Genomic DNA, 15,859 nt, shown 5'->3' on the forward strand with positions numbered 1-15,859 from the left:
GTCCCACCAGGCTCAAGGATGACTCAGCCTTCCATCCTTCCCAGGTAGGTAAAATGAGGACCCAGATTGTTGGGGGCAATAAGCTGACTTTGTAATAATGCCGTTGGGGGAGGGGGGTGAAAGCCCTAATAAGCAGGCATATGCATAGAATGAAGGCTACTGCTAAGCTTGTAAGCCGCCCTGAGTCTTCGGAGAAGGGCGGGATATAAATGGGATTAAAATTTAAAAAAATAAAATAAATAAAATAAAAAATGAGGACCCAGATTGTTGGGGGCAATAAGCTGACTTTGTAATAATGCCGCTTGTGGGGTGTGTGAAAGCCCTAATAAGCAGGCCTATACATAGAATGAAGGCTACTGCTAAGCTTGTAAGCCGCCCTGAGTCTTCGGAGAAGGGCGGGATATAAATGGAATTAAAATAAAAAAAATAAAAAAAACAGGGTTGGCTGAAGGCTACCCCCCTTGGGCACCTGCCAGCGGCGGCCCCGCCCGGGAAGGCCGGCGGGGCGGGGCGGGGGTTCGGGATCCAGCTGTTGCACGGCTCGCCCCACCCCCCACCCCGGCTCCTCTCCCATTGGACAAGCCACGGCTTAGCGGCTCCCTAACCACCATCCATCCACCCACCTGCTGGGAGGGGCGGCGGCCGGCAGGCAGGGAGGGAGGGAGGCGCCTCCGGAGCGCCCCCCCCCCGGCATCTGCCGCGTCGGCCTCTCCTCGCCTCCTCCTCCTCCTCCTCCTCCCCGGCCGGATCCTGGCAAGGCGGTGACGCAGCGGCGGCGCCGGACAGGTAAGGCGGACCAGAGCGGACAGGTGGGGGCGGCCCGGGGGCGGCCGGAGCGCAGGCGGGAGGGAAGGAGCGGCGCTGCCCTGGCCGGGCTCCCTTTGCGAGGACTGCGGGGAGGGGGGGGGCAGGAGGGCCACGGCTGGCCCCCGGGAGCCCCCGGGCCTCTGTCCGATACGAGCTGGGGGGAGGCTTCGAGTTCCGAGGGTCCCACCTGCTGCTTCCCTGGGCATCTCCGTCGGGGAGCCTCCCAGCCGGATCACCTGCGCAGCGGAGCCCCGGGCGCCGCCCGCTCTCTAGGGAGCGGATCCAGTAAAGGCGCTCCGCGGTTCAGGTAGTTGGAAAATGGGACTTGCGACCGGTTGGTTTTTTGTTTTTTTTTTTCCCCACAGTGACGACCTTTGCATCATGTGATCCAAATTCAGTCTTGGCAGCCGGTTCCTACTTATGACCGTCGCTGTTTCCCAAGGTCACACGTGATGCCCAGTTGCAAGCTTCTGCCGAGCAAAGTCAAGGGGGAGGGGGGGAAGCAGTTTCGCTTAACAACCGTTTTTACTGACTTACCAACCGCACCGATTCACTTAACGACTGTGGCAAGAAAGGTCGTAAAACAGGGCAAAAGCGCATTTAACAAATGTCTGGCTCAACAACAGAAATTGGGGGCTCAATTGAGGTCGTAAGCTGAGGAGTACCTGTTCTGGTGCTTTGAATGGACAAGAGGCGCCCTTCTCATCCGGAGCCTCTTAGAGCAGCCGTGTCTTTTCCTGGGACCGAAGGCCCTGCAGAGCACAGCCCGGCCGTTCCTGCTTCCAGGAGTTCCAGGCAGGGGCCATTTAAAGACTTCACCAGATCAGAAGCCCTGCTCAGCCTTTCCTTTCCCAAACCTTTCTGGCCCTGAAATCCAGAATTCCACAACCAGCCCTCTGGAGCAGGCTAGGAGAAGTCCCCACCTGTTCCCAGGTGGGCCCTTTTGAAAGAAGCAGCCCCCTCCCTCCCTCCCTCCCTCTTAAGACACCTTTCCTAAAAGGCCGCTCCCAGCCACTTCCTGAGACATCGTTGCCCGACTCCTGTTCCTGTACAGGTGGTCCTCAGCTCACGATCACAATGGGAACCAAAATTTCTGTTCTTAAGCAAGGCAGTTATTGAGTCATGCCTGAGATAATGACCTTTCTTTTAAGTGAATCCCTGCAGTTGTTAAATGAAACGTGTGGTCATTAAGCGACTGTGGCTTCCCCCTGTTGACTTTGCTTGTTGGAAGCCAGTTGCAGATGGCTGCCACGTGGTTCAACCGTCATGAATACCTGTCAGTTGCCAAGCGTCCAAATTTTGATCCCCTGATTGTGGGGGTGCAGTGATGGCTGTCAGGGTGGGGGCCTTATGTCAGTCATTTTTTCAGTGTCCTTGAACCTCAAAACGGTCGCTAAACGAATGTTTGTAAACCGAGGGATCCCTGTATGTCTGAATCCTCCTTCACAAGAGCTGCCAAAAATGGACTCACAGGGCAGAATATCCTGGACTTGTTATCTGTGCTCATCCACCTGATCCTGCGACGGGATGGTTTGAAGTAGAAAACCCAAATTTGCACCCCTTCCCCATATTTACAAGGCACGGCCGCCAGGGACTCAGACAGAGGCTGGAGAGAGTCGCTCTGGAGTCTCCTCCGGAAATCTTGGGGAGAGAACTTTCTCCTGGATTGCTCCTCACAGACCATCATGTTCAGTTAGGGGCCCTGCTCATTTTGATTGCCTCTAAAACCCTCCATGGAAAAAATGCAGGAGGCAGAGACCCTCGTCTCAGGCTTAGGGAAGCCCACTCTGCATGCAGGGAGGGAGCAGCAGGAGTCATGGGGCTGGATTCACACAACCCAATTCACGTGGGTCAAACAGAGCTGGATCACCTGCAGGCCGTTGCACTGCTCCAGAGACCCCTTCCTGTTGGAGGAGGAGGAGGAGATGATGATGATGATGATTCCTAACTCTCCAGAAAGGGTCATCTTTAGAAGGAGACATTTTGCAGCACCTTCTGAAAGAGGTGTAGATTCAGGTGGGGGGGGCTCTAGCAGTGCAAGCCCGGCGGAAGAATATCCGTCTTTCCAGCCCATTTCCAGGGACAGGTGCTGAGCATCGTCTCCTTGGCTCCCATTCAGCACAGACTGAGCAGCAGCTATTTAGAGAATCTCACAGCGTCACTCTGACGCTCACAGACACCCTTCGTTTGCCTCTTTCATGCCCAGAGGAAGATGGCGGCCTTTGCTTTTTTTCTCCTTCTTGGGCATATTTTTGCCTCGAGCAGGGATTTAATCTCTTCCTGATCCTGCAGTAACCAAATTTCCTTCTGCCAGTTGGCTCTGCCTCTCGGTGGCTGGAGGAGAGGGCCTTCTTCTCCAAGATGGCGACCCGGCGGCTTCGTTCTGGGGACCTGGCCCGCTTTTGCCAAAAGCTCAACCGAGTGAAGACTCTGCAAGATGACCTCATGGAGACCTCCCTCAACCGTTGCTTGACCACAGTCGATCTGACGCTGCTGGGCATTGGTGGGATGGTGGGTTCTGGCCTTTATGTGCTCACTGGCACTGTTGCTAAAGAAACGGCTGGACCAGCCATCGTGGTGTCCTTCATCATTGCTGGCATCGCCTCTCTACTGGCTGCCCTCTGCTATGCGGAGTTTGGTGCCCATGTGCCCAAGACGGGCTCTGCGTACATGTTCACCTACGTCTCGGTGGGCGAGATCTGGGCCTTCCTCATAGGTTGGAATGTCATTCTGGAGTACATGATTGGTGGAGCAGCTGTTGCCAGAGCCTGGAGTGGCTACCTGGATTCCATTTTTGACCACAGGATCAAGAACTTCACAGAGGTCCATGTTGGCACTTGGCAAGTACCCTTCCTGGCCCATTATCCAGACTTCTTGGCATCTGGCATTGTGCTCATAGCCACGGCCTTCGTTTCCTTCGGGGCCCGATTCTCTTCTTGGCTCAACCATGTCTTCTCGGCCATCAGCATGGGAGTCATTCTCTTCATCGTGGTGATGGGATTCATCCTGGCCAGGACCCAGAACTGGAGTGCTAGTGAAGGAGGGTTTGCCCCGTATGGCATCTCTGGGATCATGGCTGGCTCAGCCACGTGCTTCTATGCCTTTGTGGGCTTTGATGTTATTGCCACGTCCAGCGAGGAGGCCCGGAACCCGGAAAGGGCCATTCCGAGGGCCATCGCCATCTCACTGAGCCTTGCCACCGGAGCATATATCCTTGTGTCCATGGTGTTGACGCTGATGGTGCCCTGGCATTCACTGGACCCTGATTCAGCTTTGGCTGATGCCTTCTACAAGAGGGGTTATTCCTGGGCAGGTTTCATTGTGGCCTCCGGTTCCATTTGTGGTAAGTTCCCTTATGCCTGGGTTACCAATACTTTCTGGCTGACACCTTGGGTGCCATTCTGCCCTTTCCCTTTTCTCTAGTCTTTCTCCTAATGTGGTCTTACCAAAGTTGGCTCCTCCAAATGGGCTGGCACAGGATTCAGGGTGTTGTGATTTAGCGTCAGCCTGTGGTTTCGGCAACTGAGTCGGATGATTCTGAAGAGGAGGAGGAGGAGGGGTTTTGAGAGCCTTTGGTGTCAGAGGAAGGGTCTGATGCACTGCAGAACTCTCATCCAGGCCCTCCTGTCTTGTTCCTCCTCAGACTCAGCTGTGTGAGCATGAGGGATTGGAATAAGATGATCCACAGCTGGCTCTGTTCAGGGACGCTAGGAGCAGGAGGCAATCTAGCAGAGCAGAACAGAGGAAAGCAATGAGGCAACTCGGGAGAGGGCAATGAGAAGCCACGCCTTGGGACTGCTGATAAAAGGGGAATGTGTGGGAGGTGCTGGTTGCTGAAGGCAACCTTTGAAGATCTTCTGCTAGAGTCCTGGTCTGTTATTCTTGTTTAACTCTTGTTTAACCTTTTGGTTTAAGTCTTGTTTGAGCTTTTCATTTAACTTTTGTTTGAACTCTTTGTAAATAAATTTGGTTGGGTTTTTTCCAGTCTGATGATTATAAAAAGGTGTTGTCCCTGCCATTCAAACAGGGCCGGACATAGGCTGGAACAGAACACAGGGGCTGGTAGGAGAGGCCAGGATATGGTCCCTTGTAGGCCAGGACTGAGCACTGCCTGGGGCAGTTGGCCAACAGAAGAGGTTATGCAAAGATGTAGTATAGCTGTGCCTAATCCTAAATGGGTAGGTTGGGACCTGTGGTTAAACATAACAGAAAGGCACCAGGTTGGAGAACGCTGCCTGCGTGCTAGGCCACTTAAAAACTAGCCAAAGCAAGAAAGGATTTTACGCCCGTGTGAAAAGGTGTTTCTGTCCCTCTCTTTCAAGTTAGCATTCAGAATTACCATGGTTGGAGATTGGGGCATTCGGGCTTTAAAAAAAGGAAGTAGAATGTGTGTCAGCCGTCCCACTCTGTCATCTAGCAAAGAAAGACTCCTGGCCATTTGCTTTTGCCAAGAGTCTACTTTACTGAAGCTTAAGTGGTTACTGGAGTAGCATAAGCTGAATCTGAGGTTTTCCTGTGCACACAACATGAAGGAAATGTTCCTCTCCCCCCTCCCCCACCCTCCCCCATTTATTTGCAAATCTCCAATCAAGTGCTTGTATATCAAGTGCTCTGCATGTCAATAGTTGACCTTGGCTGGCTGAAGCTTCTCAGAAGGTGCAGCTGGGCTTCCATCCCCCCCTTCTTCCTTACACTCCAATCTTTCCCTCTCCCTCTCCTGTTGCTAGTGTCAGGCTGTCAGCTCATGAAGCTTAGACAGGAGAGATGCAGCCATGGCGGTGTGGGAGGTGTAGGCACTGGGTATAGGGTCTCCTGCTTGAGCAGGAGGTTGAACTAGAAGACCTCCAAAGTCCCTCCCAGCTCTCTTAGTCTATATTCGGTAGGCGAGAGGAGTGAGACAAATTCCTGAGGGACCCGAGTCTCAGCAGCTCATAGTTTTGATGGCTGCTTGGTCCTCCTGAAGCATCAACAGCAATCTTGGCTGGCAGGGAGAAGCCATCCCTCCTTGCTTCCGCAGCTTGCAAGACCTGTTGGGTGGCCACTGAGGAACCCAGAATACTGGCTGGGTGAGTCCCTGGTCAGGTCCACCCCGGGGGGAGGCCTCTTCTTTTCTGCTAGCTTTCCTAGCTTTCTCTTCTGCTGCCCTCCCAGTGTCCAATGGTATAGAAGGAGGGTGCTGCCCACTCCCAAAAAAAGACAGCTGCAGCAAGATTCGCTGGCCTAGAAGCTGGTCTTCTGCAGAAAAGGGGCTGCCTGCAGGCACCACCACCTTCTCCAACACTCCCTAATCCTCTTGGAGGCACCATGTGACCACAGGCTTGTCTCTTGTCTCTCCCCCACCTCAGCCATGAACACGGTTCTTCTCAGCAACCTCTTCTCCCTGCCTCGGATTGTCTACGCCATGGCAGAGGACGGGCTCTTTTTCAAGGTGTTTGCCCGTGTTCACCCACGCACACAGGTGCCGGTGGTGGCTATCGTGGTGTTTGGCTTCCTCATGTCCGTCCTCTCGCTCATCTTTGATTTGGAGGCCCTTGTCCAGTTCCTGTCCATTGGCACACTCCTGGCCTACACCTTTGTCGCAGCCAGCGTAATCATCCTGCGCTTCCAGCAAGCCAAGACGGAAGCTCAGGAAGGCCCTGGGAGGGCCAAGGCCATCCCGACACCAGATGAGGCCGCAGGCACCATCGAACCGAAGGAATATGAGTCTTTTTCGGATAAGCTGCAGCTGGTGGGCAAAGAGAAAGTGGGGAGCTTGCGTGAACCAGGGCAGCTGAAGGCAGCCTTTGAACCCTACCTGGAGTTCCTCAGTGATTTCTACCCTGGCGAAGTGGTCAGCGTGTCTGTGGTCGTCCTCATGGTGTCAGCCCTCTGCTTGACCTCCATCCTGGTCTTTGGGAAGACACAGCTCCACCTGCCCACCTGGAGTTACGCCTTGCTCATCTTGCTCTCCAGCCTGGCTTTCATAGGCAGCCTTGTTCTCATTGGCGTCCATGAGCAGAAGCAAACCACCCAGACGTTCCAGGTGAGGGAGGCCCGCTCAGCTGTTTCAATGCTCTGATGTAGAGTTGGTGGGTGTCTACTGGGGGGCAAATACATTACCTTCCCCAAACACAGCTAGGCCAGAGCAGACTGGTTGACCAGGCGGGTTGTCCAAGCTGCAGGTGCAAGGAAATATGTTCTCCAATTGGGCTGTGGCCACCTGCAGAGTTGGGGGACAAGTCCTTCAATCCAGCAAGCAGAGATTGGGAGACTTTCCTGGCTGACAAGGCCCCAGTGCTTATGGGGAGGGGGGGGGTTCCTAACATTGCATTAAGCCATGGTTGATTATGTGCTACCAAATCGTTTGGTGACCACATAGGTAGATTTTCTCCATGAAAATGAGTAATGTGGTTTAATTTTAGGACAGCATGTTGTGTGAACACTCTATCCACAGTGCAGCTTCAGTTTCCCCCAAATTAGGTCCTTCAGCACTCCCGTTGGAGTTAGTTTAGTTTAGTTAGTTTAGTTTTATTTAATTTATATAGTGAGTTCCTCACTGCTACCTTCTGCAGACAAGGTTTTTATCTCTCTCAGGAAACAAAACCTCATTGTTTGCCAGACAGTGATGGGTCAAATATTAGTACCGCTTTATAAAACCCTAGTAAGGCCACACCTGGAATACTGCAGCCAATTTTGGTCACCATATCACAAAAAAGATGTTGAGAGTTTGGAAAAAGTTCAGTGAAGAGCAACTAAAATGATGAAAGTCTGGAGACTAAAACATACAAAGAACGGCTGCAGGACGTGGGTCTGTCTAGTCTAAAGAAAAGAAGAAATGGAGGCATGATAGCAGTATTCCAGTACTTGAGGGGCTGCCACAAAGAGGAGGGGGTCACCAGAGGGCAGGACCAGAAACAATGGTTGTAATCTGACCAAAGAAAAAAGCAACCTGGAATTAAGGAGAAACTTCCTAACAGTGAGGACAATTAACCTGTGGAACAGATTGCCACAAGAAGTTGTGGGTGCTTCATCACTGGAGGTTTTTAAGAAGAGACTGGACAATCACTTATCTGAGATGGCATAGGTCCTCCTGCTTGAGCAGGGGGCTGGACTAGAAGGCCTCCAAGGTCCCTTCCAGCTCTATTCTATCCTGTGCCAGGAGCCCTTCAGGCATCAAAGCCCTTTTGCACATCTGTTGGGAGTTGAGTAGCAGCCCCGCGGTGTTCGTGTCTCCCATGCAGCTCTAACCAGCCTGCTGGTCCTCTGCCAGTAATGTGCTACAACAGCACATTACAACAGCCAATGCAGTCCTAGGCTGATCAGCATCAGGATGACGTGTGAAGTTAACACTTAATGCTGCCCTGGCAAGACCACACTTGGAATACGGCACCCAGTTCTGATCACCACAATACAAAACAGACACCAAGGCCCTAGGAAAAAGTGTAGAGAAGAGCAACAAAGATGATAAGGGGGTCTGAAGGATAAACCGTAAGATGAATGAAGGCGAATATACATGTCTCAGGATAATGTTGCAGGATCCAATCTAGGTCGGTCACTGGGGCCCATCCTCATTTCACACAGAGAAGTTCACTGAGGATGGGATCCAGCATGACTCCAAAAGCTCAGAAGACAAAATCTCTGATCCCGGTGACCGATTCAGATTGGATCCAGTACTACGTATGGCTAGATCTAACAAAGAAAAGAATTAGGTGTGACATGATAGCTGTCATAGAGAAATGGGGGTCATTTTCCAAAACATCTGAGGGCCGTGTCCCTTCTTCTCACCCCGTTGGGAACATTTGGGAACACCTGAGCTCGCTAAATTAAGGAGAAATTTCCTGACAGTGAGAACAATCAATCAATGGGACGTCTTATCTCCAGAGGTTCTTGTTCTGATTCAGCGTCAGCCTGTGGTTTCGGCAGCTGAATCGGACAATTCTGAGGAGGAGGAGGAGGAGGAGGGGTTTGGAGAGCCTTTGGTTGCAGATACATCAGAGCTCTCAGCCAGGCCCCTCCCATCTTGTTCCTCCTCAGACCCAGCTGTGTGAGCCTGAAAGATTAGATGAAGACGATCCACAGCTGGCTTTGTTCAAGGATGCTCGAAGCAGGAGGCAGACAAGTAGAAGTGAACAAAGAAAAGCAATGAGGCACCTCGGGAGGAGGCAAAGAGAAGCCACGGCCTGAGACTGTTGTTTGAAAAGGGAATGTGTGGGAGGTGCTGGTTGCTGAAGGCAATCGTTTGCAGAGCTTCTGATATAGTCTCGGTCTGTATTTGTTTTGAACTGTTTCATTTAGTTTTTGCAAATAAATTTGGTTGGCTTAATTCCAGCCTCTTGAATATAACAAAAAGGTTGTTCCTGACATTTCTGCAGGGCCGGTTGTAGGCTGGAACAGAATAGTTCTGGATGCTCCATGACTGGGGATCTTGCATAGAAAATAGAATAGAGTAGAATATAGAATAGGAAAGGAAAGGAAGGGACCTTGGAGGTCTTCTAGTCCAGCCCCCTGCTCAAGCAGGAGAACCTATATCAATCTCAGACAAGTGACTGCCCAGGCTCTTCGTAAAAACCTCCAGCGATGGAGCACCCACAACTTCTGGAGGCAGGCTGTTCCACCGGTTAATTGTCCTCACTGTTGGAAAGTTTCTCCTTAATTCCAGGTTGATTCTCTCTTTGGTCAGTTTCCAACCGTAGTTTCTTGTCCTTCCCTCTGGTGCTTTGGAGAATAGTTTTACCCCCTCCTCTTTGTGGCAATCATTTCTCTGTGAAGAATAAGAGCTCCTGCCTTGGGCGGCGGGGGGGGTTGACTCAAGGGCCCTCCCAGCCCTGGGTTTCTATGATCCATGCCGTCCTTCCTTTCCAGCTTCCGCTGGTGCCGCTGACGCCTGCCCTGAGTATTTTCATCAACCTCTTCCTCATGCTGAAGCTCAACTACATGACCTGGCTGCGTTTCTCCATCTGGTTGGTGGCAGGTAAGTTTTAAGAGGGCTGCAAAAAGGCACACCTGGAATGAGGATCGGAAGAAACATAGGAAGCTCCTGCCAATCTGCATGTTCAAAAGCACGCAAATGTGAGTAGATAAATAGGTGCCACTTCGGTGGGAAAGGTTACTGCGTTCTGTATTTTCATGCTGGCCACAGGATGATGGGAAGGTCTCTCAGACAACGCAGGCCCCCGCGGCTGAGAATCAGAGATGAGCACGGCACCCTTGAGTCAGTCCCACCTCAACAGGGAAAAACTTTAAACCTAGGATTACAAAAATAGCCAAATAATTTGGGATTAAGCTAGGATTTCCTTACCTAAAAGTTGGTGAAAGTTGACTGTGTTCATGTATCTTTTTAAACTGTGAACCATGATATACAAACCACAGTGACCAGGTTCCAAAGCACTATGCTAAATGCAGGTAGAAGAATCCCAAATTTTAAACCACACAGTTCTATCCCCAACCATAACAGAGAGAACATCAGCTGGACATATGAGTCGCTGCTTCTGAACTGGGGCTTCCAAGAAGACCCCTCCACACACACAAACACTGTCTGGCAGGTGTCTTTTTCCTTCTGATGGATTACAGCTTCCATCACCCTTACTCTTCAACTTTCAATTTGGGCAGGGGGGGTAGTTGGACCAAGAAATCCTTTCCATCCCTATTATTCTAAGACAGGGGTCCTCAACCTTGGCAACTTTAAGACTTGTGGACTTCAACTGGCTGAGGAATTCTGGGAGTTGAAGTCCACAAGTCTTAAAGTTGCCAAGGTTGAGGACCCCTGTTCTAAGAGCTGTTTCCTCTTTGCAATGAAAGTAAATTTGGGGCCAAATAATTTTAGTATTTAGCATTTTGTAATTTTAATCCTTTTAGGCAGCAGTTAGCTGCAGGGAAGGTTGTAGTGCAAATATTGAGTCATCTTCAGGCTCGGCCATTTGGGGCACCAGCATCCTGGCTGCAACAGGTGGGCCTCTCTCTTTATACGGTCAACCTCAGAAAGCTTGGAGCATTTTCAGTACAGATAGTCCTCAGCTTACGACCACAATTGAGCCCAGAATTTGTGTTGCTAAGTGAGAAATTTGTTGTGTGAGTTTTGCCCTATTTTATAACTTTCCTTGCCACATTTGTTAAGAGAATCGCTGCAGTTGTTAAATTAGCAATACGGTTGTTAAGTGAATCTGGCTTCCCCATTGACTTTGCTTGTGTCAAGATATTGATTTAACAGCTAACCAGCTTATGTAATGTAAGATGTAATGATGGGAATGGCTCAGCAGGGTCTGTGTCCCTTTAGGAGCTTTGTATAAAAGGGAAGGCTCCACAGATGTGTGCTCTCTCTTCTGTTTCCTGCTGTAACTGTGGTGTGTTGGATCCTGCTGTATTAGTATTGTGTATGTATATTGTTCCTGGTGTATGATATTGTAGATAGTGTAAGATAAACCACCATATAATGTAGACCACTCTTTACTGTGTTTACTCCTGGGTTATCTCAGCACAATAAGACTGTGCATGCTCTGACAGCTTGTCAGAAGGTCGCAAAAGAGGATCACATAAGCCCAGGACACTGCAACTGTCATAACTGTGAATCCATTGTCTGGCATCCAAATTTAAATCACGTGACCGTGGGGATGCTGCAGTGGTCATAAGTGTGAAAAATGGCCATAAGGCACTTTTTTCCCGTGCCGTTGTAACTTTGAACAGTCACTAAATGAACTGTTGTCAGTCAAGGATTTCCTGTTCTCGAGGTTCTTTGCCCCACACGAGATAACTCTGGACCGCCTGTTTTGCTAAGAAAGAACCGCAGCTTTGTGTCTGTGGAGATTCTCAGTCATCCAGATCATGGTTGTCCCAAAGCTGCTTTTTTCAGGAGGCAGCTGGACTTTCTCGTTTTTCCTTTGAAGACGTTTCGCTTCTCATCCAAGAAGCTTCCTCAGCTCTGACTGGATGGAAGGATTTATACTCCTTGCAGACAGCTGGTGAATTGCATTCTTTTAGAGAGTCTACAGGAACTATTGGTGCTTCAGTTTGAGATTCAGACAACAGAGACTCGTTCCCAACAGCCTGCACCCGTCTCCAACAGGGAAGGGACACAGGGCAGAAGAAACATCCTGCAGCCAAAAAGGCTCCACACCCATTTCCACTATCCAGGTGACCCTGAGGACACAGGTAAACCTCCAGGTGGCCTCAGTGACTCTCTAAAACAGGGGTGTCAAACTCAATTTCATTGAGGGCCGCATCAGCATTGCGGTTGCCCTCAGGGAGCCGGGTGGGTGTGGCCTGGGTGGGCGTGGCCTACTGGGTGGGCGTGGCTAGAGTGCGTAGGGCCTACTGGGTGGGCGTGGCCAGCTCTACATTGTTCGCATCAAGGGTGCCTATGGGGGCCTGGGCAGGAGTGGGACAGATCTGAGGGTCTCTGGCAGGAGGAGGGTCTCTGGGCCAGGGCCAAGGCAGTGGGGGCCGTTCCCTCACTGTTTCCAGGATGGCTTTGCGGGCCGCATGAAACCACTTCGCGGGCCGGATCCGGCCCCCTGGCCTTGTGTTTGACATGTCTGCTCTAAAAGAAGGCAAATGACCAGCTGTCTGCAACCAATAGAAATCCTTCCACTCTCCACCATCTAGTCAGAGCTGAAGCAGCTTCTTGGGATGAGAAGCGAAACATCTTTGAAGGAAAAACAAGGAAGTTGCCTCCTGAAAAAAGCGCCTTTGGGACAACCTTAGCTTTGAATGATGGGCTAGCCAGCAACAATGCCCCTGACAGGTGGCATTGAAGGGGGCTCCGCCATCTTCCATGGGGCCCCTTGGAGCTCCTTTCTGGGTTCAGGATGGGGGCTGACCTGGCTCTTCTCCTTCCAGGCCTGCTGGTCTACTTCAGCTACGGCATCTGGCACAGCAAAGAGAACCTGCGGGACTCCCCGACACAGGACATCCAAGCCCGATACGTGGTCTTCCCTAGTAGCAGCCTGGAGGAGACGGTGCAGACCGTGCAGCCCAGGACGGAGCCAGACCAGGGCCTGACGGAGGCCCGGGAAAGTGGTGAAGAAGCCAAGAGATGACCTGGGAAGGTCCAGCAGAGGCCACGCTTCCCTCGCCCGTCCCGCCCGTTGCTGTCCAGTCTGGGCAGAGAAGAGCTCAGGCAGGAAAGTCTGGGGAGAAACCAACCTTTTACTGCCAGGGGGGGTCACCCCCACTGCTCCTCTCTTACCTGGCTTCTCTGACTGGAAGACTGGACTCTTCCTGTTGCCGGACACCCTTGAGAAATGGCTCCTTCGCTTGTGCCCTGTGTTGCAGCCCCGCTAAACCGCCCTCTTCCAGCAAAGGGGTGCCGTCCCCCGCTTTGTGCCATCCACTTGCTCCCCTCCCCTCCCTCTCTGACCTGCCCCCCAGGAGGCAGTGCCTGGCCTGCCATTGCAGCATCTTGATAATCAGCGGAAGAAGGCAGGGTGCTCTGTGTACCCCAGGAAGCTGCCCCTCAGATGGGGGTCCTGCAGCCCAGGGCAGGGACAAGGACTGTCAGAAGGACAGAGGGACTCTGAGATGAGCAGACTTTGCAATTCCTGTCTGTCTCGAACACGGCGCCTGGCCGCAATCGAAGGCAGCCTGGGCACACTGAGATCCCAGCATCTCTTGTCTTGCACAGACCCTGGGCTGGGCTGGGCTGACCACACCCGTCCGGCTGACAGGATGCTCAGGGCTTCGGCCATCCTGGAGCAGAGCAGGTGTTAAAAGGATGGTAAGCAAACTCCTCCTCCACAATCCTGGCCCTGGGATGCTCCTTAGATGCCAGGGGACAGCCTGAGGGGTAGCACAATCGACTGAGAGGAAGCAAGAGGCCACCCATTGCAGCAAGGCATTGTCTGCCGGTTGGCCACAGCAGAAGCAAACCAAGGCTGGTCAAGAAAGTCAACATGGCAGCCTCAACCGGGCAACAGGAGCCCCATCCTTCAACTCTGCTGGTGGCCATCTTGATTTTTTTGACTCTCTCTTCTCCCCCTGGACAGCCCTAGGGCAGCGGTCCGCAACCTTTCCAGCTTTGTGGACCAGCGGGGGCTGGAGGGGATGGTTGTATGTAAGCGGCACGTGCTTGCCCACCGCTTCTGCAGCCCGGTAGTGGCCGTGGCCCGGGGTTGTGGACCCCTGCCCTAGAGCAAAGCAGCACCTTGCCCCGATGTGGAGAGAAATGGTGGAGGGAGATGGATGGGAAGGAAGACCGAGGCTGGACTCCCCAGAAACACAAGGCAGAGATTCTGGTGGGTGCCTCCGCTTGTTTCCTCGGGGTGTAGCTGGGAAAGAATGGCTGAGTTCACACAACACCCTTACCCAGGGATCGAGTGAGCCTGTAACCTTGGTTTGCCAAATATCCCGAATGACCCAATTATAGGTTTGCACAACATGCTAAATCACACACAACCAACACACACAAAGACCTCATTGCTAACATTCTCCCAGCTGGGCCTGTGGGGGAGGTATAGCTTGTAATTGCGTTGGCTTGGCGAGCTGTGTGGACATAACCTCTCGGGTGGTTCTGTTCTTTCCGCATGTTGTGAGAACACAAGAGGCTTTTCGAGGCTCGCTCTTGCCCTGGGACTCTGCTGGTTGGAAGCTATGCAGGAAGGTGCTTCAACTCCCCGGAGCTGCACCGTCTGCCTCCTTTCCACAGGGTTACAAGGGGACAAGAGCAGGCACCCCTAGAGGGTGCACGGAGCACAAAGGCATGGTGGACCCTCCCCAGTGAGAAGGGGCTGCCTCTGGGTCCACGAAGGAGGGACTGGGGCAGGGTGGAAGCAACGGGTGGAGAAGACAGAAGTCAAATTTCATTTTTGGACAATAATGTAGAGGAAGATCCTGCTTCCCTTTTTGCAGCTTTCCTCGCTGGGAGGGGCTATTCAGCCTCATCCCCTTTTCCACTGCGCACTTCCTCTGCTTCCTGCTTAACTGTGTGCTGTGTTTGTGTGTGTGTGTGTGTCTGCCCTGGCCACATCCTCCTTTTCCTTTCCTGCGGTGACTTTTGTGCAATGGCATTTGGCCAAGGAGCCCACCAACGATAAAGGCTCGTTTCTGCTGGGCTGCAAAGTTACTCAAGTGATGTTGTGCAGGTTATTTCAGCCAGGATCGTAGTGTGTGGGCGGGCAGCCTTTCCCCTTCAGAAATCCTAAAGCCACGCCCGCCCTTGTCGCTCCCCAGTTGTAAATGACAGAAAGGGACCCGTGTTAAATACAGGAGGAGCAACGATCTCGAGTGTTAACTCCATATAAATTTCAGCTTTCTTAAAGCAAGCACATGGCTTGCCCGTGCTCTACTACCTCTTTCGGGAGTGCGTCCCTGGCACGTCACACCAAAGACGAGGGCAAGACCTTGTGCCCACTGCTCACCTCAAGCCCCTTTGCTCAGAGGTGCCAAGGCCGAGCTTTAACACAACGTGATTCTCCATTCCTTCCCACAGTCATCACAAGAAGTTTAATAGCTTGCATTTTAGTATGAAACTTTTTAAAGAATCCCGCTTGTGTATAAAATCGAAACGCATGGATAGAATAGGCTCTTTTTTGAAAAAGATCACATCATTCTTTCTATAAAACAGTGGCTTTTGATAAAATCTTTCCATAAGCTTTTCTTGCAGAGTTATCACACCCACCTGGTGGCATTCAAAGGACTGTAGCACACTGAGCATCGAACGCCTTTCTCCCATGCGTTCTTCCAGCCTTCCAACCCCAAGAAATATTTAAAAACTGTAGGAGACTAGCTGGTTAATTGGCCTGGTCAAGTAATTAATAGCAAGATAGTGTACAGCTCTGGTTACGTCATTCTCAAGAGGAATAAAACCCCAAAGATCTTGCTAATTCCTTTAAATTGGTGTGCAAACTTCCAGCCTCTCAATGCCAGACTGAGTTCACTTTCTGATTCCAATCTTCCTAATTAGGAATTAACTACATGATGCATTTAAGGCTAGTTTTGAACCAATATTTATTTAATTTATTTATTTTAATCCCATTTATATCCCGCCCTTCTCCAAAGACTCAGGGCGGCTTACAATTTAAAGCACAAATCAATGTGCTTAGCAATATCCAGTAGTTATATTAACTTCTGCATCAAAAAGATA

General features: G+C 51.5%; 1 protein-coding gene across 3 annotated transcripts; it reads left to right on the forward strand.

Annotated features, from left to right (window-relative positions):
• Positions 1-758: 758 nt before the first annotated feature.
• Positions 759-15,715, forward strand: SLC7A4 (solute carrier family 7 member 4). Of its 3 annotated transcripts, none has more exons than XR_014493808.1 (5): positions 759-786; positions 3,122-4,150; positions 6,153-6,829; positions 9,649-9,855; positions 12,619-12,818. XR_014493808.1 is itself a non-coding variant. In XM_083373902.1 (5 exons), exons 2-5 carry the CDS (start codon positions 3,169-3,171, stop codon positions 12,816-12,818), a joined length of 1,968 nt encoding a protein of 655 aa, XP_083230028.1. In that variant the 5' UTR covers positions 759-786; positions 3,122-3,168; the 3' UTR covers positions 12,819-15,715. The 3 variants fall into 3 exon arrangements, 2 of the variants coding, with proteins under 2 accessions (XP_083230028.1, XP_083230029.1); XM_083373902.1 differs by having other exon boundaries at positions 9,649-9,757; positions 12,619-15,715; XM_083373903.1 differs by lacking the exon at positions 759-786 and adding an exon at positions 984-1,114 and having other exon boundaries at positions 9,649-9,757; positions 12,619-15,715.
• The last annotated feature ends 144 nt before the right edge of the window (positions 15,716-15,859 follow it).

This window comes from Vipera ursinii (genome assembly GCF_947247035.1).
Source record: "Vipera ursinii genome assembly, chromosome: 14".
Lineage (NCBI taxonomy): Eukaryota > Metazoa > Chordata > Lepidosauria > Squamata > Viperidae > Vipera > Vipera ursinii.